This window comes from Pseudonaja textilis, chromosome 6, assembly GCF_049901715.1.
Source record: "Pseudonaja textilis isolate UNSWEBS1 chromosome 6, rPseTex1.2, whole genome shotgun sequence".
Lineage (NCBI taxonomy): Eukaryota > Metazoa > Chordata > Lepidosauria > Squamata > Elapidae > Pseudonaja > Pseudonaja textilis.
The window spans coordinates 60,525,375-60,549,625 of record NC_141995.1 but is presented as its reverse complement, the minus strand read 5'-3'; the positions used below and the strand labels follow the sequence as shown (position 1 = coordinate 60,549,625).

General features: G+C 35.5%; 1 protein-coding gene across 3 annotated transcripts in view; it reads left to right on the top strand.

The window, feature by feature from the left end:
- The window catches only part of RAPGEF2 (Rap guanine nucleotide exchange factor 2), a 139,165-nt gene that overhangs the window by 26,566 nt on the left and 88,348 nt on the right, over positions 1-24,251 (top strand). For all 3 annotated transcript variants that reach the window (XM_087936682.1, XM_087936683.1, XM_087936681.1), the window contains exons 2-4: positions 13,058-13,128; positions 16,307-16,363; positions 19,415-19,498. In XM_087936682.1, the coding sequence (XP_087792808.1) occupies positions 13,058-13,128; positions 16,307-16,363; positions 19,415-19,498 (212 nt within the window). The remainder of the gene's footprint in view (positions 1-13,057; positions 13,129-16,306; positions 16,364-19,414; positions 19,499-24,251) is intronic.

Below are 24,251 nucleotides of genomic sequence, written 5' to 3'. Positions count from 1 at the left end.
ATGCCTATATTGATTTTTTGAACTGCATTATTTAAATTCTGTGAAGAAGTAGAAGTCAAAATATATGTCTAGTGAAAAGCTGAAAAATAGGGAAATTGAAATTCCACTCATCAGATTGTAGTCATAACTGTTAGACAATAAATTCTTGATTTTATGGATTTCCGTTTAGCAGACTTCAGATGCAGTGGACAAAATTTCAGTCCAGACATCCCTCCAAAATAACAGGCAAGCCTTTTATATCCAAAATAGTTTAGATAAGGTACTTAAATTTAACAATACTTTAAGTTATTTTTATATTATTTTCATTATTTAGGTAATTTAAATACTGATATTACACATATGATATACATTAACAAATTATATAATCCACATTAATTGCAACATTATGCAAAAGAAATTGCTGCAAATTACTTTCATATTTAATGGAGGTTTGGGAGTATTGGAATACTCTTCCCAATTAGTCTACTAAATACAAATGTCTGCCTCCTTTGTATCTGCAAATAAAATTTCCCTGAAACAGTTATTTCATGACATTTAAAAAAAATAAATATTAACCAATTAAAATTCCAAATTTTATTGTTTTAGGTTAGAGAAAATATATGAATCAAGTGGAACATTTACTAAAGCATTGTACTGTAACAATGCATGTTGGTATTAAGCATGCATAGTTATCAATAAAACATATAATTAGCATATTCAGTCAGTTTTATGGTCAGCATATTATAGTGCTTTTAAAACTCACTTCTCTTCAAGCTATGTGCTCTCTCCTGATATTTTTGGCTGCTTTACTATTTAATTGGTAAGCAGAAAATTGCCTGACTTAGTTATGTTACTGTGCTGTTTCTTACTTGATTAATTCTGATTGTGAAATTGAGAAGATAGACAAAGCAGGATTAAGGAATAATTTCTTGAGTGGGCTGAAGAAAATCCAGAGCCATTTTCACTAACAGAAAATGAAAATTCTATGGTTTCACTTATAACTTTAAAAGCAGTTTTCCAAGGTTTACACAGTTTTAAAATCTCTACTTACACACTTTTAACATGATTATTTTTAAAAAACAGAACAATGTCATACAGGATATAAAAGAGAACTTTTTTGGATTAGGTACTAAACCAGTATTAACAAATCAGAAAATGGCAAAGTTAAATAACTTGGGGACTGATTCACCAAGGATTGCTCAGCTTGAAACTCTTTACTCTGGGTCAGCAGTGTTTTTCCAGAAACTTGGACACAACTAATGTAGAAGTTCCCCTTTCCTTCATTCTTATGTAGTAAGTATGACATACTTACCCTTGGCTGGCTTCCCCACCCTTTAAACTCTAAAAGTTCTTATTCTGTGGAAACTGATACTCCCTTAAAGTTATTTCCTCCCTTATGTTTACTCATATTCCTCTACTTATTTTCAGCTGTAGTTTTTATTCATCAACTCTGCAGCTGTTAGAAATATGACAACTTCCTCCCTAAGGTATTGCTTTGAGCCTGGTGAATAGTTAGTATACAGGATCTCTGATTTCTTTCTCCTCTGTAATATTGGCTTAACAATATAAGATTTTTTTTAAAAAAAAGTTACTTAATTTAGAAAAGTAATTTGCAAGGAATCAGTTATGAATTTAACAGCATAAATACATAGCAATTATGTATTGTCTATTTACTCAACAAAAATGACCTCACCATCTTTAGTTGAACAAATCAATCTAAAATGCAATAAAACAAATAGAGATGTATTACTGGAATCCAATTTACTATCAGGATTGAAATACGTTTTGACCATTGGCAAAATCATTACATATGAATTATTCAGGTAATTTCATTTAGTGACTGCCTCTTGTGGTGATTGTTTGTAGCTACAATTGTTATGAAAAACTAACTTTGCAAACAATCTTCGCATTTGTGATCTTTCCGGTATTGTGAAGCAAAAGATCACTGAAGTAACATCATAAGCATATTTCTGGGTTTCCTTAGCATCGCTTTGCTTAGTGACCCAGTTACAGTCCCAATTGTAGTTGTTAAAAATTGCTTATACTCTATACTAACATATTTTTTGTTATGGTCAGTATCCATAGATTTACCCACCTTTTAATTGTAGATTTCAATTGTAGCTGCAATAAAAAGAAAAAAAATTATTCAGTTTCAGTGGTAACTGCAATAAAAGAAAATAAATATTCAAGTCAATTTTTATTTGATACTTCAATCACTGACAAAGGTATGTTTGGTCTGAGATTGATTACATTGTTAATAATTATACTGCATTCTGGGAAGGCTATATTCCCCCAAAATAGAATAGCTTAAAATAGATACCAAAAATGTACAAAGTTTGTTTTGTGTGCAATATATCAATTCTTACTTGTTGGATATAAAGTATGATGAAGTATTATAAAGTATAATTATATATATATAAAACATCAGCGTACAACCTTGGGTTATTTCCATCACTTGGCTGAAATTAATTGCTAGTATGCTTTATTGAATGTTCCTTTGAGGAAAGCAGGCTTTTTCCCACCAATTCTATTCAAACTTCAAAAGCTCCCTGTATCAGTATATTTACCTGTACAGAGTAGTCATTCATTTATTGGCTGATATATGATATATCTTTGTAAGTTGCTTCATTTCTGTCAAAAGGCCTGTTCACCGTTGCTGCATCTTTCAGATTTGAGATGAAATAAATCGTGTGATAATTTATAGCCATTTAACTAAATAACTAAAAAGTTCTAGTATGGGTTTGTTGTTATTTACAATAAGATCATTTAGTCTGCATAAGGTTACTGTTTCTCAGTCTTTAAATGCATTTTTTGCAAGTACAAAGGATGATGTATGAATGGAATCAGAAGGAAAATTTCAAGAGCTCATTAGAGTGCCATTATGAGGAATATATGTCCCAGCATTCTTATGAATTATATATGCTACTTGATGACAATGAAAGCTAGTTTAGAGACAACCATATTTCTCTTTAACATAAGACAGGTATGCTCCACCCACCTCTTTCTTCTGGTGTATTGTTGTGACATTATCTTCATCTTATCTTTAACCCATACTTTCACTCCATCTATTTAACAACTGCATCTGGGAGAACTGGGATTGTTATAGTCGAGCAAAGCAATAACATAATTAATGACCATTGCTGAACAGTCAAGATTTTGGTCCCAATTGTTATCATAAGTCTTGAAGTGTTATTTGGTAAAGATGGCATATTGTAATATAATTATTTTGCACTCTATATTGAAATATGTGTATTACTTTATCTTCCAGAAGAAAAAGTCTAACAATATTATCGCTGTAATTCCTTGGTCCATTCACTGATACAAAGGTACTTTTTCAGAAGGCAACTGGACTTTCTTGTTTTTTCTTTGAAGACGTTTGGCTTCTCATCCAAGAAGCTTCTTCAGCTCCTGAAAAAGCACCTTTGGGACCACCATGACCTGGATGACTGAGAATCTCTACAGACTTTCACTGATGTTATATATTTTTGTCTCAACCTTTTTTTAGCTTGTTTCTTTTCTCTCCTGAGGTGAGATAGAGTACCTGGTTCAAGTGCATTTTATTGCAAAGGGTATTTTGAGGTATAGTTTTTGATAATTCATCATCCCGATCTTAGCTTCCATTGTGAATATCAAGTATTGTTTGATTTTTAGCAACTTTTACATGTCAGATTTTACTGTGTTTATAGTTTCATAATGTTAGAGTTTTTATTTTATTATATTTTTAGCCTAAAATCTTAAGAAAATTTATTCTAGAAATAAGTTTATTCAAAGTATATTGTGTTTATTTCCAATAAGTGGTAGTGGGTTGACTCAACCTTCCATCCTTCCGACGTCAGTAAAATGAGGATCCAGATTGTTGGGGGCAATATGCTGTAAACAGTTTAGAGAGGGTTATAAAGCACTGTGAAGCGGTATATAAGTAAGTGCTATTGCTATTGCTATTAGAGTTCCTATCCTATAGACAAATGACATGTAATCCTTTGTTTAAAGCAACTTATTCAAATGAAATGATAATCTGTACTTAAGCTAGCTTCTAAAGAAACATCTATTAATATGTAAGAAATCATTTTATGTCTTGTAATAGTGTGTACAATACAGTAATCTGTTTATCTGTTTAATTGCTCTGGGGGATTGTTAATATTTAAAGATATGAGACAAAGCATTACTTGCCCTACCCTCCTTTGAGGCCATGTTTTTTTGTGCCAGTGGAATAATGATCTTACCCTATAGTTAGTTACCCAACTATTATATATATTTAATTAATTGAAGCTGAAGTTAGGGCTATAGTTAGTTACCCAAAGATGATATCATATATATTTTAATTAATTGCATTGAAGCTAAAGTTAGGGGCTTGGTAAGATTGTAATCTACCCGAGGAAAAAATTTGGATGAAATTTGGAAGCTGCCAGAATTTATAGAATTGAAGTATTTTCTCTTAATAACTTTAGTAGTATGTAGTATAGAAGTGCGAAGTGCATAGTGCGCATGCTATAAAAGGATCAAATTGTGGGAGAATATACATATTTATAAGAGGCAGGGTAATAATGATATGTGTTGTATTTATCTGTCTGGATGTTTATTTTAATTGATTGTGACAATTTGCTTACTGCCAAGATTAATTGCTAAACTCACTTAACAACGGTCTTGTTTTGCAATGGAAATTTTGGGCTCAGTTGTGGTTATAAGTCAAGAATCACCTGTACTCTCCCCACTCTGAGACCATTCAATGGGTCAGATGTTAAAAAGCAAATCTATATGTTATTAGAAATTCATGTATATTTCAGCCTTTAATTTTTAGTCATTATGTGTTGAATGGGACTAATTGAGGTGACATTGATTACGCTCACCGATGATCTCTGGCAGGAATCGGATGGAGGTGGTGAATCTATCCTGGCTCTTCTTGAGCTGTCAGTGGCATTTGATACCGTTAATCATGATGTACTTCTGGGCCAGCTTCAGAACTGGGAGTAAGCCGCACTGTATTGTGCTGACTCTCCTCCTGTCTCTGAGGCAAGTTCCAGTCAGTACTGATAGAGGGAGAGATAAAGCAGGCAAAAAGCAGGCAAAAGAGAGAGATCAATCTACTCCGGGCCTCCTACTTAGAAATCACATTCTTCAGATCCCATCAGCCAAAAAATGTCGGCTGCAGGGATCAGAAGGGGACCTTTTTCTGGATGGTACCTGCTTTATGGAACATCCTCCCTTTGGAGAACAGAGTGGCCTGTTAACCTTTTATAAAACCTGGCTATGTTTTTGAACCTGGGACACTCAATGAGCCAAGGGACCATTTCCTGGCTGTATTGCTAATGGGCCAAATATCGTGTATATCTTGAATTAGACGTTTTTAATGTTTTTTAATGGTTTTACTGGTTTTATTATTTTATAAGAGCTTTTAAATTTTTTAAATTGTAATATATTTTATGAACTGTATACCACCCAGGATCATTGATCTTAAAAATTCAATAAACAAATAATTACAGCTGTTTTTGTTTATGTAAATTAAAGAAGTTCCCGAAACCATCAGATGTGTTTGGATTCAATTTGCTTTTCTTTTAAGAAAAGTGATTATCTGTTACTTGAACTAAAGTTGAATGTATATGATCAAGATAATAATTGACAGGTTATATGTTTTGATAGAATGACTCAAACGGTATATAACATATTGTTCTTTATTGTCTCTAGTGTCTAATACTAAATTTGGGTAGCTTTGTTATATAATGTGGGAAAAGATTTATTACTACAGTTCTTCAGTCCTGTTTGTTAAGTCTTTTAATTGTATGCCTTACAACAGTCTCTCCAAAGCAGGCAAAAGAGGCACATAGAAGAACCCTGCAATTTTCTGTTTACTTTTTTTAGTGACTGAAAGAGCTGACAGGCTTTAATTTTTCACCTAGTGTCTTTGACACTTATCTTCTCATTATGGCATTGTTATAATCATGGATGGCTTATTTTATTTTTATTCTGATAAAAAAGTTTTTAACAACAGCATGCATTGCATACATTGTGCTTATTTGGACTCATGCACTTAAATCTGCTTGTGTGGGTGAATCTTTGCACCATTAATTTAATAGTCCAGAACATATTAGATAAAATTAATTCTAACACAATAAATAATGTAAAGCAAAAATTCAAGAAAATATATTTGTATTTCATTTTTCCATACACAGGAAAACAACCGGAAGCATACTTTAATAATTAATTAGTTTAATCAAAATTTCCAGGATATTAGGTTTACTTTTATGTAATGTAATAAAGCAGCAAAATTTGGGTGTGCAGAATTCCAATCAAGTGGTAAAATATGGATTGTAAAATATGGATTCCAATGCCCACATTCATATTACTTGCATACTTTTTAATTCTGGTGTGAAAATAATTACCTACAATCTATTTCATCTTATTTAATTATTATTTATTTATTTTAAAAGATTTATTGCACCTTCATTATTTTTTGGAATACTTTAAGGAGACAATTACTTTTTCCTCCTTCTATTTTCCCCGAAACAGCCTTGTGAGGTGAGGCGAGCTGAGAGGAGTTGACTGGCCCAAAGTCACCCACATTTTCTATTCTTTTAATAATCTTGATGATATCTACACATAACTTAGTTGAAAACTTCTTAGTTAAAGGTCTTCTTGCTGCTACAGAAGATGCCATGGCCTTGGATGCAAATTTGGCGGAATTGAGAGTGGCATCCGCAGTGAATTCTGCCGCTGCAATAATCTTATTAAGGTCTTGGTGAGACCGAAGGTCAGAAGCAGGCAATCTATTCTGGAGTTGGCACAGCCACCGTATGGATGCCCTGGTGAAGAAGGATGCTATTGTTGAAGCCTGAACAGCCCAAGCAGCAGCCTGGTGATTACGCTTGAGGGTCTGTTCGGAATGTTTATCATCCAGTTTCAGGATATCTTCTGGCTTGTGGGAGTGCCAGAAGATGAGAATGAGGCCAGAACCGGAATGTCAACAGAAGGCACTGCCAGGGCATTGTCCAGAGCTGCGTTGACATTGTAGATACGCTTATCTAGAAAAGATGGGCGAGGACCTGCTGAAGGAGAAGCGCACTGTTCTTTGACCATGTCCAGGAACAAAATGGGAGAAGGCAAAACCTCTGCACGCACTACAGGCTTGGAGAAGAGTGAATCCCCTTGGCTAGGGGGATTTTCTTGTGGCTCGGGGGCCACTTCCTCTGGTGACAGCTTGGCAGTGACCTTGCTGAGTAATGGCCTGAAGAGAGAAGGATTGAAGACCAATGCAGAGTATGTCTGCTCTGGGCGAGAATCCTCTTCCTCTGAAAGATTTTGATCAAAAATCTCATCCTCTTCACACTCTGAATGAGAGGAGTAACTGTGTTCAGATGGTGAAGGCCTTCCTTCCTCATCAACCTCCTCCCATTCTGGTAGAGAAGAATGGACCCTGAGGTTCTGAGGCCTGTATAAATCAGGATGATGAGGCAATTTATAGATTGAGAAGGGAGAAGGGCCTGAACCCTTTCCAGAGGTTGAAGAATTTGCTTGAAGCTGTCAGCCAATCCCTGCTTAATGGCTGTTTGACTACATCTTGGATATCCCCTGGTCAAAGCTCAAAGGTAGAGGCAGAAGGCCGAAGGCCCACTGCTGTGGGAGTGAAGGTGGCTTCAGGCTTAGATTGAGGAGAGGTTCGAGGCCTGGAGGGAGTGGGGGGAGCATAGGGCACAGAAGCCTGTTGGAAATAAGGCCCAGATCTGCTTAAATCCTGAGGATCTGATTGTACAGCAAGAGCCTCAGGAGACCAGGATGGAGGATGGAAAGGCTTACAGATAACTTCTCCTCCCCTGGGAGGGCTTGGCTGGGGCCCACGAGTATCACCTGAAACATGCTGTAGTTGCACTCCCTTCTGTTGAATAGTTTTGTTGAACTACCTCTCTAGAGCTGCGTGTCTGTGCTTCTTTGCCCTCAATTCAACCTGAGTTGCTGCCTTAGGGGCTAGAGCCTTAGCTTTGATTTTAGCAGCCACCTCCCTCTGGATGGATTGGGTGCGTTGCCTACGTCTTTTTCTCCTGTTGGGCTTAAGAGACCGTTCCACTGGGGGAAAAGCTCTGCCTGAGCCTTATCTTGCTCCATTTGTAAAATAAAGGCACTTGCGTTGGAAAGAAGCTGTTTAGAAATTTTTCTATTAAGCCCCTTAGGGTATAAATGGCCCCTGGGCTTACAAAATAGCCGCTCACCTCGTGGTGGAAGTCTTGAATCCAAGATGGCCGCTGACTAAAAGAAAACAGGCTCCAAGATTGAAGAATCGCTCCTTAGGCTATACAGAGCCCCGAGCGAAGTCAGCAAGGGAAAAACACAGCAACCAGCTACACGATCAGCTGGCTGGAGCTCTTATCAGTTTGCCGATTGTGTTTACGATCCGTCCAAACTGCAGGCATGGGGGAGGTCTGCAGACGCTGCCCAGCTTGCCTGCAGAGAGCTCTGTAAAGCTGCTCCCAACTTGCAGGAAAGAGAGAGAGAGAGAGCCCTGCTCTCCTGGAAGAGCAGCTGCCCTGGGAGCTGCTTGAAGCGAGGAAAAAGGTACTGAAGATCGCTGGTGAGTGCTCTCAGAGACACTGCTACTGGCTGAAAGGAGCTGAGTCAAAAGCCGGGGTCTCTCCCGGGGGCTGGCTTTTATATCTTAGTACAGACTCAGCTATGACATCATAGGAAGGAGTCAGTCCATCCTGGGCTCTCGATGCAGCATGGAGGAGAAAGGTTACGAGTAACCTTTGGTTAATGATGGTAATTGGGCTTGAATTTCTAAGTAATGTGGTTGTAAGGTGTACATTATGCGACTGCATCCCTTAGTGATGGCAGTCTTGGCAGACCCATTACCTTTATTAAGCAAGGACTACCTGAAATAATATATGACATTATTTACAGCAAATAATATACTGGTTGTAGCATTTTAAAGTTGAACAATAACTGAAGTAGAATATATGCAGAAAAAAAGTTTCATAGCTAATTTCATAGCTAATATAAGTGTTGGTTATAATAAATGTACCATCAGTTTAAATTCAAACCATTCGTTTATATCATTAATGCGATTTGAATTAATTCATAAAGTTAATCCAACTTGGTTTCACTGAATTAATCTGTCTTGAATCATTATATTTATCTTATAGGAGATTCTTAGTTTTATCAATCTTTCAGAAGCTAAAGGTGGCTGAGACTGCCATCTTGTGGAATTGAAATGTTTGTTTACATTTTTGTAAATATTCAGATATATTAATTTTAAATAATAATAAATCTTTAGTTTCTAAATCTTACTAAATCAAGGACACAAACATAAAAGTAATACTGATATTTATTATTATTATTATTGTTGTTGTTATTATTATTATCATCATCATCATCATCACAGTCAAGCCAGGTGTTCAAGACTGGGTTTGGCATTTTTGTCTACCTATTGAGTCCTAAACCAAGGACCTGGGTTAGGCAGATCTGTATGTTTGATGATGTTACAGATATCACTGCAGGATGGAAGCTATTCCAAGTAAAGCTGCCTTCTGCAATTGACTGGTGGAGAATTTGTCAATGCCTATGGTGTTCAAGTGTGCTCCAGTTGTTTTGGGATTGTACCCAAGGATCCTATTACTATTGGTACTACCCTTGCTTGCCTTTGCCACCGTCATTCTTATTTCTATTTGTAGGTCTTTGTATTTTGTTATCTACTCCAATTCTTTCTCTTCTCTTCTGCTGTCTCCAGGCCACATTCACTATCCAGTCTTTTTTGTCTTTCTTATCAACAATTGTTAAGTCTGGGGCGTTGTGTGGCAGGTGCCTGACTGTTTGAATTCCCAGAGCAATTTAACATCCTCATTTTCTATGACTTTCTCTATTTTCTGGCCCCACCAGTTCTTGCTTTTGCAGGCAAATGATATTTCTTGCGGATCTACCAGTGCACATTGCTGCTATTTTGTCATGCCGCTGCTTGTAGTCGGTCGGTGCAATCTTCTTGCAGCAGCTTACCAGGTGGGTCCACTGTTTCTTCAGCTTCTGTGCATAGATGGCACTTACTATATGTTGCTGTCTTCTCAATTCTGGCTTTATATACATTTGTCCTTAAGGCTTGGTTTTGTGCAGCCGGTATTAGTCCCTTAGTCTCTATCTTCAACTTTCTTTCTCTTAGCCATTGCCAGGTCTTGTTATTATCTGTTTTCCCTGCTATTTTTTTTAAATGTACTGGCCATTTAGTGCTTTGTCTGTTCTTCATTTGGTCTTTCTTGTAGGCCAGTTTGGTCTTTCCAATAGTTAGTAAGCCTTCCTGATTTACTAACTTCAGTGCATCTTCAGATATTCTTCCAAAGCCATTTTTCTTCTTCAACCATCTGATGTACTTGTAACATTTCACGCCCACCTTTTTGTCTTGGTACATAGTCTGTCAATGTCACTGCAAGGATGAAGGGCATGATGTCATTATTTTTCTGGTCTTCCTATCCATTTCTTTTAGTTCTTCTTGAGTCCAGTTCACTCTTCCAGCTGTGTATCTAATGACTGGTATTTGCCAGGTGTTGATTGCCTTGATGGCATTTTTCCATTGAGTTTGGACTTTAAGATCTTCTTCAGTCTCTTGATGTATTCACCTCTAAATCCTTTTCTTCACTTCAATATGCTTGATGTTGTCAGTTGTTGTTATCTCTTTTATTCATTAAACATGAAACTCAGTCAACCGAACATTTAAAAATGTATCACAAATATCATTGATTGGCGCTGATGGTTGATACGGGTTGCTGCCAGCATCCTAGGTTTCAACCAAGTATCTTCCTAAACTGTTGTTGTTATTGTTGTTGTTAATAATAATAATAATAATAATAATAATAATAATAATAATCACACAGTCAGCCAGATGTTCAGACTGGGTTCGGCATTTTTGTCTACCTATTGAGTACTTACCAAGGACCTGGGATAGGCAAATACGGATGTTTGATGGTGTTGCAGATATCGTTGCAGGGTGGAAGCTGTTCCAACTAAAGCTGCCTTCTGCAATTGACTGATGGCAAATTTGTTGTTGTTGTTGTTGATATTATTACTATTACTATTATTGTTGTTGCTGTTATCTTAAGTGCCATCCTTTTTTCTTGGTTTCTGCCTGGACTGTACAATTAGACAATGCCCTAGGTCCTATCCATTAAATAGTATGACCTGATGGCATCTAGGAATTGTTCTTAGTTGCTGTACTTGCCCTCCAGACTAGAGCACCATTTCTGGTCAAGAAATGTATCTGACCCCCACCCAGGCCATGTTCAAAAGAGTTTTGAAAACCTAGCTCTTTCCCTAGGCTGTGGGTTAGAGTGGATACCATACGTATGCTTTTAACAATGTCTTTTAACGTATGCTTTTCTTCTTCTGTTTTTTTAATGTTTTTGTTTTGTTTTTTTGCTGTAGATTACCTAGAGTTGTTACAGAGTTGGGCAGCCTTATAAATTTCTGGAATTTTTTTACAGTTAACCTAATAATCTGATCTAGAAATCAAGATTACTTATCTCATTTCCAGGTCAATATATTGTTTTTAGACAACAGTTAATAATGTGCCAGTATTAGCAATTCTTGAGTATCATGACAGTCCTAAAAGTATTGTGGTTTACAGTTTTATGCTTTTCAGAAACAAGTCTGATGGGGAATTAGTTATATAAAACAGTCTAAATTTGTTAGCTCTTTGAGGTAAAGAAACACAATTTTTGTCTTTATTGCAAGGTTACCTCAACTGAATCTTGTAAGATTGAAAGTATATCTCCCCTACTTTCCTTTTACTTTCCAGAAAACTAGGCAGGGTCCCTTCTGAAACATTTCCTATGTCCTCCTCCTCATTTCTGTGCTCTGAGATATCTTTTACATGATGGTTGTCCAGTCTGTGGCTTTTCTTCTAAGGTCATTCCCATATACCATTACAAATCAGATTTTCCAACCTAGGTAACAATTGAGATATGTGAATTTCATTTCCCAGAGTTATTAGCTGTATTAGCTGAAAATTCTGGAAGTTGAAGCCTACACATCACAATATTGTCCAAGTTGGTAAACCTAAATACAACTAAGTACATCTTCTGAAGATTTAGTATGGTATTCAATTACCCTGTCAATGCACTGGCTTGAATAATAGTTTAATTTCAAGAATTATTAAAAGATAACAGAAGTGCCTACCCTTTCCCCAGTTGTGCATTCACAGAATCTTGGATTTAGTCCTTTTAGTTTTATGGATATTGATGAGTTACTTATAATGATTGGTATTTAGTAATTACTTTACTTTCGCCACGGTGTCAACAGGAGAATCCAGGTTGGGTAGTCTCTTGTCTCATTGCTCTTCAGACTGAGTTGAATTCTGAGGACACGCCTCTCTAGTGACGGTCCCCAGTTTTCAACTCAGTCTCAGCTACGTCACAATATAAACTGGCTCGAACTCAGGGTGGCTTATTTGGCCCTCAGGAGTTTCCAGCAGGAGGTTTTGGGACAGCATGTCCTCCTCACAGACAATGTAGCCACCAAGGCCCACATAAATCAGCAGGAAGAGACCCAACTTTTCCTTTGAGCAGAGAAACACCACCCATTGATACGGGCAAAGCACATTTCAAGAGTCTCAAATGTGCAGGCAGGGTGGCTCAGCAGGGCCACAGTCGACCAGTCAGAGTGGCGTCTGCATCCCAGTCTGTTCAAGGAGCTTTCGGAGCAGGTTGGCCATCCAATTCTGGATCTCTTTGCCTCTCCATTGAACACTCATCTTCCAAGATTCTTTGTGAAGTTTCCAGCACCAGGAGCAGAAGGATGCACTGTGTTGCCCATGGCCCCAGGACCTGTTGTGTGCCTTTCCCCCTCTTCCCCTGATTCTGGGGGTAATCAGGAAGGTGTTGTCGGAAAGGGCATTATTTAATTATTTAATTAAAATTGAAATTATGTCCAAGGATTCAGTTTTCTCAGAAAAAATCTTCTGTTATGGAATTAAGAAATGTTCACATTTGGTAGGTCAATAACACACTGTATACAATCAAATTATTTGGTTTGAGTTCCTTTTATTATACAAGTAGGAACTATTGTATCTGTCATACTTTCCCATTAAATGTTCGTTCTCTTCTTTTTCCAGGATCTGGAGATAGTATATTCTTATTTACATGGAATGGAAGCTTTGTCTAATTTAAGAGAACATCAGCTCAGGTAAGCTGAATTGATTGTATTTCATTCTGTTTTTAGGCCTATACAATTTTGCTACAAAGTATTGCTTTAATTGATTACTGTTTTGCATTTTTATATAATTATTTTAATTATAGATAAAATTAATATTAAAGGAAAATAACACAAGTCAGAAGTAAATAATGATTTAGATGAAACTGTGCATGTAATACTCATCTTTCAAATTCTCATTTTTCAAATAAAACTGACCTCTTATTATTCTGCATGACTATCATGAATTATTACACAGTTTTCAATGAATGAGAAAAACATGACCATCATTATTTTTATTTATATAAATGTCTTCTAAAATCTTAATAAAGTTAACAGTTAATTTAAGAGTGTCTTCTTTTTCCTTATCGAGGAATTTTAAAAAAATTATCACAAAATTTCCAATTGAAATATTTGTAAGTATATGAAATTTCAAAATTTCAAATGAAAGAATAAGTATTTTTTTGGTGTGTGCACATATGTTATACATATGTGTAAGTTACTCCAGTAAAAGTAAATTAGAAACCAAAAGAATGCTCAGCCAAGTTCCTGGATGAGCTTACATTTTTTATGATCTGTCATTAGATGAAAGTAGCATTAGTGCTTGGCAAAATCCTTATGACAGTGGTCCACAACCTTTCTGACTCCATGGACCAGCAATGGTGGAAGCGGTGGTCGTAGGGTGGAGATGGTTTCTCATGCACAACCTAGATTCCATGCATGCACAAATGAAGCTTCTTTACATGCTCAACTGCCACTTCTACACCTCAATTACCAACAGACTGGACCAGTACCAGTCCATGGCCTGGAGGTTGGAGACCCCTGCCTTATGGGAAACATTTAATCACTAGAGTTCTGCAAGCAAACAAGCCTACTTATTAATGGCCACATACTTTAAATTATAACAGCAGTCCAGATGTGGCTTGCCATCTGAAATTATCCTGTTCATAGTCTTGAAAAATAGTCAATTGGCCAACCCATGAGAGTGGAAGAGAATGACCTTCTGTTTGGCTGCTCTTGTGGGTGGCTTGCTGTATTTTTAAGATAACATATTACTTAAATAAATGTGCAGTATTATATTTAATTAGGTTTAATTATCCTATATAATCCTGACTGGCTCAAGGTTGACTCAGCCTTCTGAGTTTTGTAAAATGAGGACCCAGATTGTTGGGGGCAATATGCTGACTCTGTTAAACCACTTGGAGAGGTCTGTAGAGCATCATGAAGCAGTATATAAGTCTTAAGAGTTATTTCTATAGCTATTCATTATTATTATCTTCATTTATTAGTTATAAATATGCCTCTGGTACTTATTTGGAAAAATGTTGTTGAGTTCTTAGAGACTTAGAGAAAGGGGTCAATAGACGATTTTTCAGGCATGTTGAAGGAAAGCAATCCTTAAGGTTACATGCTGCAAGCATTATAAGGTTTAAAAAATAATCTGGCACTTTAACCTAACCTTACTTGGAACAGGCTTCAGGAACAAGGTTTTATTAAATATGTTCAGATATGATTTGCATCAAATTTAGCCTCTGAACTAACTTTAAATGCAGTCTCGCGAACTAATAAGGTTGAAGGATAATAACGCAAATGATTGTGAGCAGACTTCCTATTCAAGATGTTGCAGCTGGTAAACGAGTGTTGCTTAATCCAAATTAGCCCCCAATGATATCTAAATTTCAAGTGGCAGAACTAGATTAGGGAGGATGTGAATCTGTCCATTCAAAGAGGGTGTAACTTCATCTAAATCTCTGTCTCTCTTATTTGATAAAATATGGTTCTCCGTTAGACAATTATGAGTAAGTTATGAGGGAGAGGAATGTGTATCCATCAGATTTCTCACAGCATTGCAACTACATTTTGCTAATTATCATTATGAAATGCCAAAGGTGACTTCTGGAAGTTAGAAATGACTGTATTTAACTATGACAATTGCTGTAGAAAAGCTGAGGAAAAATCAAGCACTGTATCTGCAACCAAATGGAAGTGATGGTGCCTCCATTTTTCAACTTGGCAATTTTCATTTAGGAATGCTACCAGTTTTACTTTTAATTGGAATTATCACACCTGAGAAGTTATATTTCATCTAAATGTAGGTTTATTAAGAAAAATATATACTCTGGACACTAAATGTGCCTATCCTTTACTATTAACTATTTCAAATATTGACATTAAAGGATAGACACAATTTTTAGAAAGTAATCATGGTTTTCAATTTCTGGTATATTTTACTATTCTAATTAGTTTAATTGAAGATATATACAACAATGGCAATTATTCTGCTTAGCTTACTATTTGGTGATAATGTTTTTACGAAAAAAATGCTTCCACCTAGAATTCTTCATTAGCAAATCATTAGAAATTATTTCTGTTGTGTATGTAGAATGTCTCTAAGAAGTCGGCTTCTGTAGATATCTCTTGAAGGAGCTTCACCTCACAATCAAGCGTGTCATGTAGATATCTGCATGTAAACACTCTTTCCTGGAGTATCTTTTCTGATGATATTAATAAAGGATTCATTAATACTTTGCCCTGGTTCTCTCATACGCTTCTTAATATATTTCTGCACAATGTTGTCAAGATCTTTCTAAATAGCATAATATTGTTCTCACTACTTTGTGAATTATTTTAAATGTTTTCATAAAGCAGAATTCATTGTGTTTTCTCTCAGTTGACCATTTCTTAATACTCAATGAGTTATTTAATTTACAGTAAAATAGCATCTTCTATTATGTTGGCAATTATGCACAATGAAATATCACAGAATATAATAAACACAGTATCTACATTCTGTTCATCTGTTTTGATATATATGTGGAAACCAATTACAATGCAATGTTACTGACATTGGGAATAAGAAAGGACCAAACATGGATGAAATTGTCTGTTTTCTGATCGTTTCCTCTTGTCTTGTCTCCCTCACCTAATATTGCAGATCACAAAGGAAAATAATTCAGATATCTAACAGTCTTTGAATATAGGCAAAGGAACACATAATATTGTATAGACTTTAGGTTTAGCTCCTCCTGAACTGGTCCATATGACCTTAATAATACAAGTAGAGAGGACAAGAAACTTAATAGCTAAAACAGTCATGAAAATTAATGCTAAATAGCAATAATTAGCTAAACTCTTATATCACATTAAAAATGCCTTTTTAATTGTTTTACAGAATCATGTGTGAAACTGTGAGATATGAGCGGCATGAAGCCAATGAAGTTTTATACTAGTGAGTTTTTAATTTTATATTATTTCTTTTTGGGAACCTTGCATATTCATGGTTGGTTACTTTTTCAAATAGCATTGTGTTGTCTTTAACTGTACTGAGAAAAAAAATGTATTTCTTAACCATGTTCCTAATTGAAACAAATAGTGTAAAGCAGTTGTAATATTGTTTGTTGCAGTTTGTTTTAGAAGTATTTTATATTTTATGCTATCAGATATTTTAAAAAATATACTCCTTATATTATGTGTGATCATTCTAAAATTTTTGGGAGGGAGGGAAATTATGTTTCTTATACATAACTGAGTTGTTTTCACATTACTACAATTCCCAACAGTTTCATGACATTAGAGATAGTCCTTGTCTTACAGATATTCATTTAGTGACCATTCAAAGTTACAATGGCAATGAAAAATGTGACTTATGACAATTTTTCACACTCAAAACTGTTGCAGCATTCCCATGATCAACATTTGGATGCATGGCAGCTGACGTATATTTATGACAGTGGCAGAGTTTCAGGATCATGTGATTACCTTTTGTAACTTTCTGACAAGCAAAATCAATGGTGAAGCCAGATTCCTTTAACAACTGTGTTGCTAAACAATTGCAGTGATTCACTTAACAATGATGGCAAGAAAGGTCATAAAACACACGTAACAATTAGTTTGCTTAGAAATGGAAATGTTGGACTCAGTTGTGGGGTTAAGTCGATGATTACCTTTAGTTAGAGACTTAGAAATAAAAACAATTTTTATTTAGCTAACAATTTATTTAACCATTTTTATTTAAACTGTTTCAGAATACTAGTTCTAGTTTAATTTCATTCTCTGGTCTTACTTGCCAGTTGAATTATTTTGTGGTTTATTCTGCAGATTATTTGGCAGAGCAGCATAAACTTGATATTTACAATCCTATGTATTTCAAGCACAAATATTTAAATCATTTGTTGACTTCATTGCCGGTTAGTCCTAAAGCTCACTTGTCAAAAAGTACTGTTGTGCTTAAAAGTTTGTGAATCTGTTTGAATTTTCAATATTTTTTCATAAATATGACTTAAAACGTGATATGATCTCTACCAGGTCCTAAAATTGGACATAAGATAGCCTAAATAAACAAATGTGTAAAACCTTTATACTTATTCATTTATTTGTTGAAGAAAATGATCTAAAGGTACATATTTGTATGTGGCAAAAGTATGTGGACCACTAATATTATCAGTTCATTTGAAGAGGAAGTTAGAGTCAGATGTTCAATCAATGGAATGATAATCAGGGGTGTGGGAGAGGGAGGTCCTACCTTATTTTTTTAAAATAGAATGCTAGGTATTCCCAATTAAAGTTTGTGGAAGTGTGTCATGGCTTCAACACAAGAGATGTCTGAAGATCTCTGAAAAACAGTTGTTGATGCTCACCAGAAGGTGATGAAACTACACAGCTGGAATCTAAAGTGTTTGGACTCCATTAATCAACTGTTTAGCAGATCGTGTACAAATGGAATCAATTCAACATCAGTGTTACTCTCCCCATGAATGTTTGATCAACCAAGAGCATAGCATTAATGCTTCATAATGTCTCAAACCTTGCTGGTGCCTAAAGAATTAAAAGCTTCTCTTGCATTAGCAAATGCCAATATTCATCAGACTACCATTGGGAGAACATGGAACAATGATATGTACAATAGAATTGCAAAGAGAAAGCCATTACTTGAAAAAAAAGGAACATTGCTTCCTGTCTACAGATGATCATATGGATAAGACAGAAGACTATTGGAAGAATAATCTGTGGTTAGATGAGATGCAAATTGAAACGTTAGGCTTGAATGAAAAGTAGTCTTCTAAGTCATATTGCAGAGCATATTTATGCAAAAATACTGAACATTTAAAAGGGTTCACAAACTTTTAAGGATCTCTGTAATCTATCAATATTTTTGATCCTAAAGGAAATAAATTAGATTTTTTTTCCGTTTAATGATATGCTCTGAATAGAAACTATGACCTCTTGGTTCAGTTTTCATAGATATTTCCTTACCAGATTCCTCTATGCCTTCAATAGTGGTAGAGCTTCTAATACACTGTCTTTACTAGAAAAGTTCTTAAAAATTTAATACAATATTCAAAGATGTATTTGCTTTGAAAGTAAGCAATGTTGAACTGTATAGCACAATCAAAAATCAGAAGTTGACCAGAGGAAATGTTTGATGATACTGTGTATTATGTCATTAAATGCTTTAGGTGAAGGTTTATGTCATAAAATTTCTGTGGGAGTCATGGGTCCTAGATTTTAGACACATTTGTGCAAGTTAGCCCATTTGAAGTACCTTAATTGAAAATGTTTTGCCCTATGCCCAGTTAGTTTATAGACTAGAGTTTTAGTATGGACAAATAACTTGCCTTATTTACTGATTTTGTGGGCACTGGATTGGCTGGCAGTGAACTTCTACATACAGATCAAAGTATTAGTTTTTACTCATAAAGCCTTTTATGACTGAGGAATACCTACTTCTGGAAGAGCTAGTCCCTCTAGTATGTGTGCACTGAATATGGATGCTGAGTCCTGAGTCCTGAATAGAGCAAGCTTGTATTCCATCCATATGAAGCAGTTTACTATTGGCGATGTAAAATGCCACCCTTCTGGGTGGCATTTTAGAAGACATTCAAAAATAGGGCTTTTCCACAGAGAGTTTAATTAACAGTGATTTTAATATTTATGGTTGCTAATATGGATAGTAGGTTAGGATGGAAAGATGTTTTATCGATTTTGTTGCTGTAAGGATTTTGTATTTGGTTTTATTGATAAACTGCTGTGAGTATATGATTTGTCAGGATATAATAGTAAAATAAACAAGAAAATAAGTAAATTGTTTATCCTGTAGAAATGTATATGATAAGACATAGTGAAAAAATATATTTAGAAAATATTCATCAGTTAAGACTAACTTACCACTGTTACTTATGTGAATTGCAGCACTGTTGTATATGTTTTCTTTCATGACTTTTATCTACTTTTTCTTCTTTTAAAACCACATAACCTAAAGTTTTCTCATTTTTTTAAACAGCCCTGATGATATTGGGACCTGTTGGTATATTCTTCTGTCTGGTTCAGTATTTATCAAAGAATCAATGTTTCTTCCAAGGAGCAGGTATGTTTGGAATTCATTTTAGTTTAGATATTCAAAGAGAAATTGATTGCATCTGCATATTTAAAGCTATATCAGTTACCAATACTGCATATTTCAATAGAATATTTACGTCTGTTGATATGAACATATAAGTGTATTACACTAAAAGTACAATACACTGAAAATACAATAGAAACTTTATACATGTAGGCAGTTTCTGGTACAGAGCACAAAATCTGTTCTTTTTCAAAACTTTATTTGAAATGCTACCTAAATTATGATTTTATATCTGATATTAATTCATATTCATTTTATAATAAAATGTATATCTTCAGTGGGAATATAAGATGCTAACATTTCAGTCCCAAACCTGTAATATAATTGCTATTGTCTAAAATATATAACATGTAGATTGTGTTTCTTCTGGACCTTTGTCTATTGACTTTAAAACACTGCAACATGAAATCCAGCAAAGGACCTCCTGGCCGTGTTGCCTGCTGTTTGAAAAGGAGTTGAAATCTAGGAGCACCCCAAATTGAGTGCAAAATTGCCTGAGGTGGTGCAATCTCATCCAGAACACGAGATGGCCCAGAACCAGGAGAATCCTAGGGTTGAGCTGAAATTGTTCTCTATCCAGACCCTTTCCCCCGCCTCCAATTGGTCAGATAGGACCTCCATGGCATTGCTTGGAGATTCCATGATGGAAATATATAGCTTACACTAAACCAGCGGGAGACCTAACCCAGTGGCTTCATGTAGGTGTTAAATAGGAGAGGGGAGAGCACTGAAGCCTACAGCATCCCACATAACAAGGGCTGTGGGTTGGACATCGGCTCCCTTATCACCATGCTTGGAACTAGCCCCAAAGAGGAGAATCAGCACAATATTTTGCCACCCTCTCCAATCCCCAAAACTGGTCCAGAAGGGTACTATGATCAAGGAGAGAAGCACAATTTTTGTCCCACTATTGCCGGGTGTTTATTCATTTCAGAAACATCACCATTGGAATGAGGCATAATACGCGACGTAAAACATAAAATACAAGATTAAAATATATATGAATTAAACAGATCTTGCCCCAAAGCTAGCAATATTAATTCCATTCTGTCATGCCTGCCTGCTACACTGATTGGGACACAGAGGACAAGTAGGCGTATTGTCTGCATGTCACCATAATTGCAAAGAGTATAAACCATCACATAACCTCATTTGTTCAGAGTGTCTCTGAATCTTCGTGTACCTGTGTGCAGTCTGTTCAACCATTTCCATACTTCCCAGCTTTTGTCAGACCCAGTTGCCAGCTCCTCTGTTGGTTCCATTCAGGATTGATTCTTAGTATCTTTCCATAGGCACACTCTGCTTTCAAATTCTTCAAATTCTTCAATGAATGAATGTATGATGAATGAATGAATGCATTCTTTATTGGCCAAGTGTGTGATTAGACACACAAGGAATTTGTCTTGGTGCAAATGCTCTCGGTGTGCATAAAAAGAAAAGATACATTCATCAAGAATCATTAGGTATAACACTTAATGTTAGTCATAGAGTACAACAAGCAATCAAATCATACTGGGAAATAGTCAATATAAATCATAAGGGTACAAGCAACAAGTTACAATTATACAGTCACAAGTGGGAGGGGATGTGTGATAGGAGTGATGAGAAGATTAATAGTGATAGTAATGCAGACTTAGTAAATAGTTGGACAGTGTTGAGGGAATTATTTGTTTAGCAGAGTGATGGCGTTTGGGAAAAAGCTGTTGTTGTGTCTAGTTGTGGCTACTTGTGCTCATGTCCAGTTCCTCCATTATTTTAATCCAGCTTTCTCTCTTAGCTTCATCTATAGAAGTAATTAACTGCTGTCCTGCATTCACTGTGTCTTCTGCCATAGGATCAGCCTCAAAAAGAGTAATATACTTCTGCAATTTACTCTTTGTTTCTGTTGAAGGGCCTTGGATATAATTGGTTTTGCAGCCCCGAGGGATTGATAACTGGGAACATTTTTTAACAGCCTCCTCAAATTTGCTGTAATAGCTTGGTTTAAGTATTAACGGAGTAACAGCACTGCCCAGTAGTGTCTGAAATTTAGGCTAGTCACCTTTTTTAACTTTAGCTTTTTTACTTTTATGTCTAAATGGGATACTCTTGAGGTCAAACTACAGCAATAACATGACACATAATTGGTGGGGGCTAGGAATTTGGGATAGGTGGGCAGACTACTTTGTCACTTTGCTGGATTGTATGATTACTCACAAATATTAAGTCTGGGTTATATCCCCTGCGGTATCTTTCACTGTTAAATAAAGCTGGTAATATGTTGTCACATAAAAGAACCAGGTTATTCAAATCTGCCCACTATATAACAGCCTCCACATTTCTGTCATCATCAGGATAACCCCAGATGCTATTGTGACAAAGTCTTCAGTGACAAAAATAATTTTATCCTTATTAAATAGAATAGAATTCTTTATTGGCCAAGTGTGATTGGACACAGAAGGAAGTTGTCTTGGTGCAAATAGTCTCAGCGTACATAAAAGAAAAGATACAGTCATCAAGAGTCAAGAATCCTAGGGTACAACACTTAATAATAGTTATAGGGTACAATAAACAATCAAATCATACTGGGAAACAGTAAATATAAATCGTAAGGATACAAGCAACAAAGTTATAGTCATACAGGGGATGGATGATAAGGAGTAATGAGAAGATTAACAGTAATAGTAGTGCAGACTTTGTAAATAGTTGGACAGTGTTGAGGGAATTATTTGTTTACCAGAGTAATGGCATTCTGGAAAAAACTGTTTTAGTGTCTAGTTGTTCTGGTGTGCAGTGCTCTATAGCATCGTTTTGAGAGTAGGAATTGAAACAGTTTTGTCCGGGATGTGAGGGGTCTGTAAATATTAATAAATAAAATGTATTAAATTTGTCACACTTGAACTCAGTTAATGATGGTTTATACTCTGACCATACAGTTTCTTGGCTCTACAGTTATTACTTCTATGTTATTTATTTCTGATGTTGTTGTGGACTGAACCTGGATACCAGGCTTCACATAAACTGCACTGCCATACTTTCAGTGGGGTCTCTCTACTACAAGCTACATGCTCTAAATTTTAGGTCTTCTATGATGGTTGTCTCTGTGGGTCTCCTATATACACAGGACATTGTAGTTACATTTTTGGCACAAGTCCTGCAACAGTTCTTCCTTACATGCAGACAAACCCATGCATGCATGCGCAAAACGTAATTAGCGAACTGGTAGTTACACCGGTTGAATCCCACCACTGGTTTTAATGGTTTTATTTTAGTTGTTTATTTGTAATTGAGTATTGCTTTTGTTGTATAGTTTTGTGAGGCTTCCAGATTCACGGATATAAGACAGAAAGCTATATAAAATTAATTAATTTTCTGGAAAGTTTGGAATGCTGTTATTTGCTGTTGTAAGCATTGTTTTTAAAAGAATTCTGAAATGCAGCATAATTTTGAATGATGTACATTTTGACTTGCAACCCCATTGTGACATTGTCCTTGTAGACTGAATTGAGTTATGAGACGAACTATGAACCTATATTAACACAAAAGCACACATAGCCTTTATGCATGCATAGCCTTTTGCTAAGGGTAAGGAAGACTAATTATTAACAGTCTGTGGTCTTGACTTAGTCTTCAAGCAGTTTTATCTGATGTTTATACTCCTTTATGGAGTATTCATAAAATTGAGTCAAAATTATAGTGCTTGTTATTATGAAGAGTTATTATGAAGTGGAAGACTGCAATCTTGAGAAATTCCTTGACCTGCCCAGGATGCTTTAATCACTAGCTGTTGCCAGATCTACATAAGGAGAGATGAAATGTATTAACTTCCTGCTGCAGAATTAGGTGGTGGCATTTCTTTCTTCTGTATTTCCATTGTATATAGTTAAAGTATGTTTCTAGTCTGATTGACCGGAGTAATCACAATATAAATAGAAAAATATCTAAGCTCATCTTTTTACACTTAATATTCAGTTCCTTTGATAATGAGTATTTATTCACATTGGTTTCAGCAACTTTATCTCAAATAGTTGACTTTGTGTTCTAAGAATGAAGTGAAATATCTCATGAGGTTGTTTTGGAAAAATGGCTCACTGGATCCAGGTATTTGGTATAATCTGTTGTAATTGAATAGTTCATGTTATTGTCCTGTTTGAAAACCATCAAGCCTTTCTGAAGATCAGTATCTCAGACCTGGTGCCTTTATGGAACTCCATAAATACTTTACACTAAACTCTGGATTACATTGTTAGGCTAGATATTTCCTCTCCCCAGGTCTCCTTTAAGAAAATGAAAATTATCCTCTAGTAGCTATTAACCCTACTGAGAAGAATGCTAATGCCTTAGTTGATTGAATTCAGTAAATGGGATTACAGGCAAATTAAACTGCATCTTCTCCAATGAACTGAAGCTTTTACAAATTTATAATTCATTTTTGCTAGAATAGCCTACTTTGCTGACATTAAACTACTGTGAGATGTTTTAGAGAACTCAAGATTATGGTGTTTTCTAAGAGCAGAGTGTTAAATTCAATGCAAATGTTAAATTCAATTTTTGTCTAGTACTTTGGTTGTGTTATTTATACTTATTAAAATTATGCATTTGTAATTTGGATTTTATGATTCTATGGGCATTTTAATTGACTGTATCCTTTTACTGGGTTGCTGTGAATGGCTGTGAGTATTGATTTGATGATATGTAAATTGGATGGATAGATGAATGAATGGATAAAATTAACAAA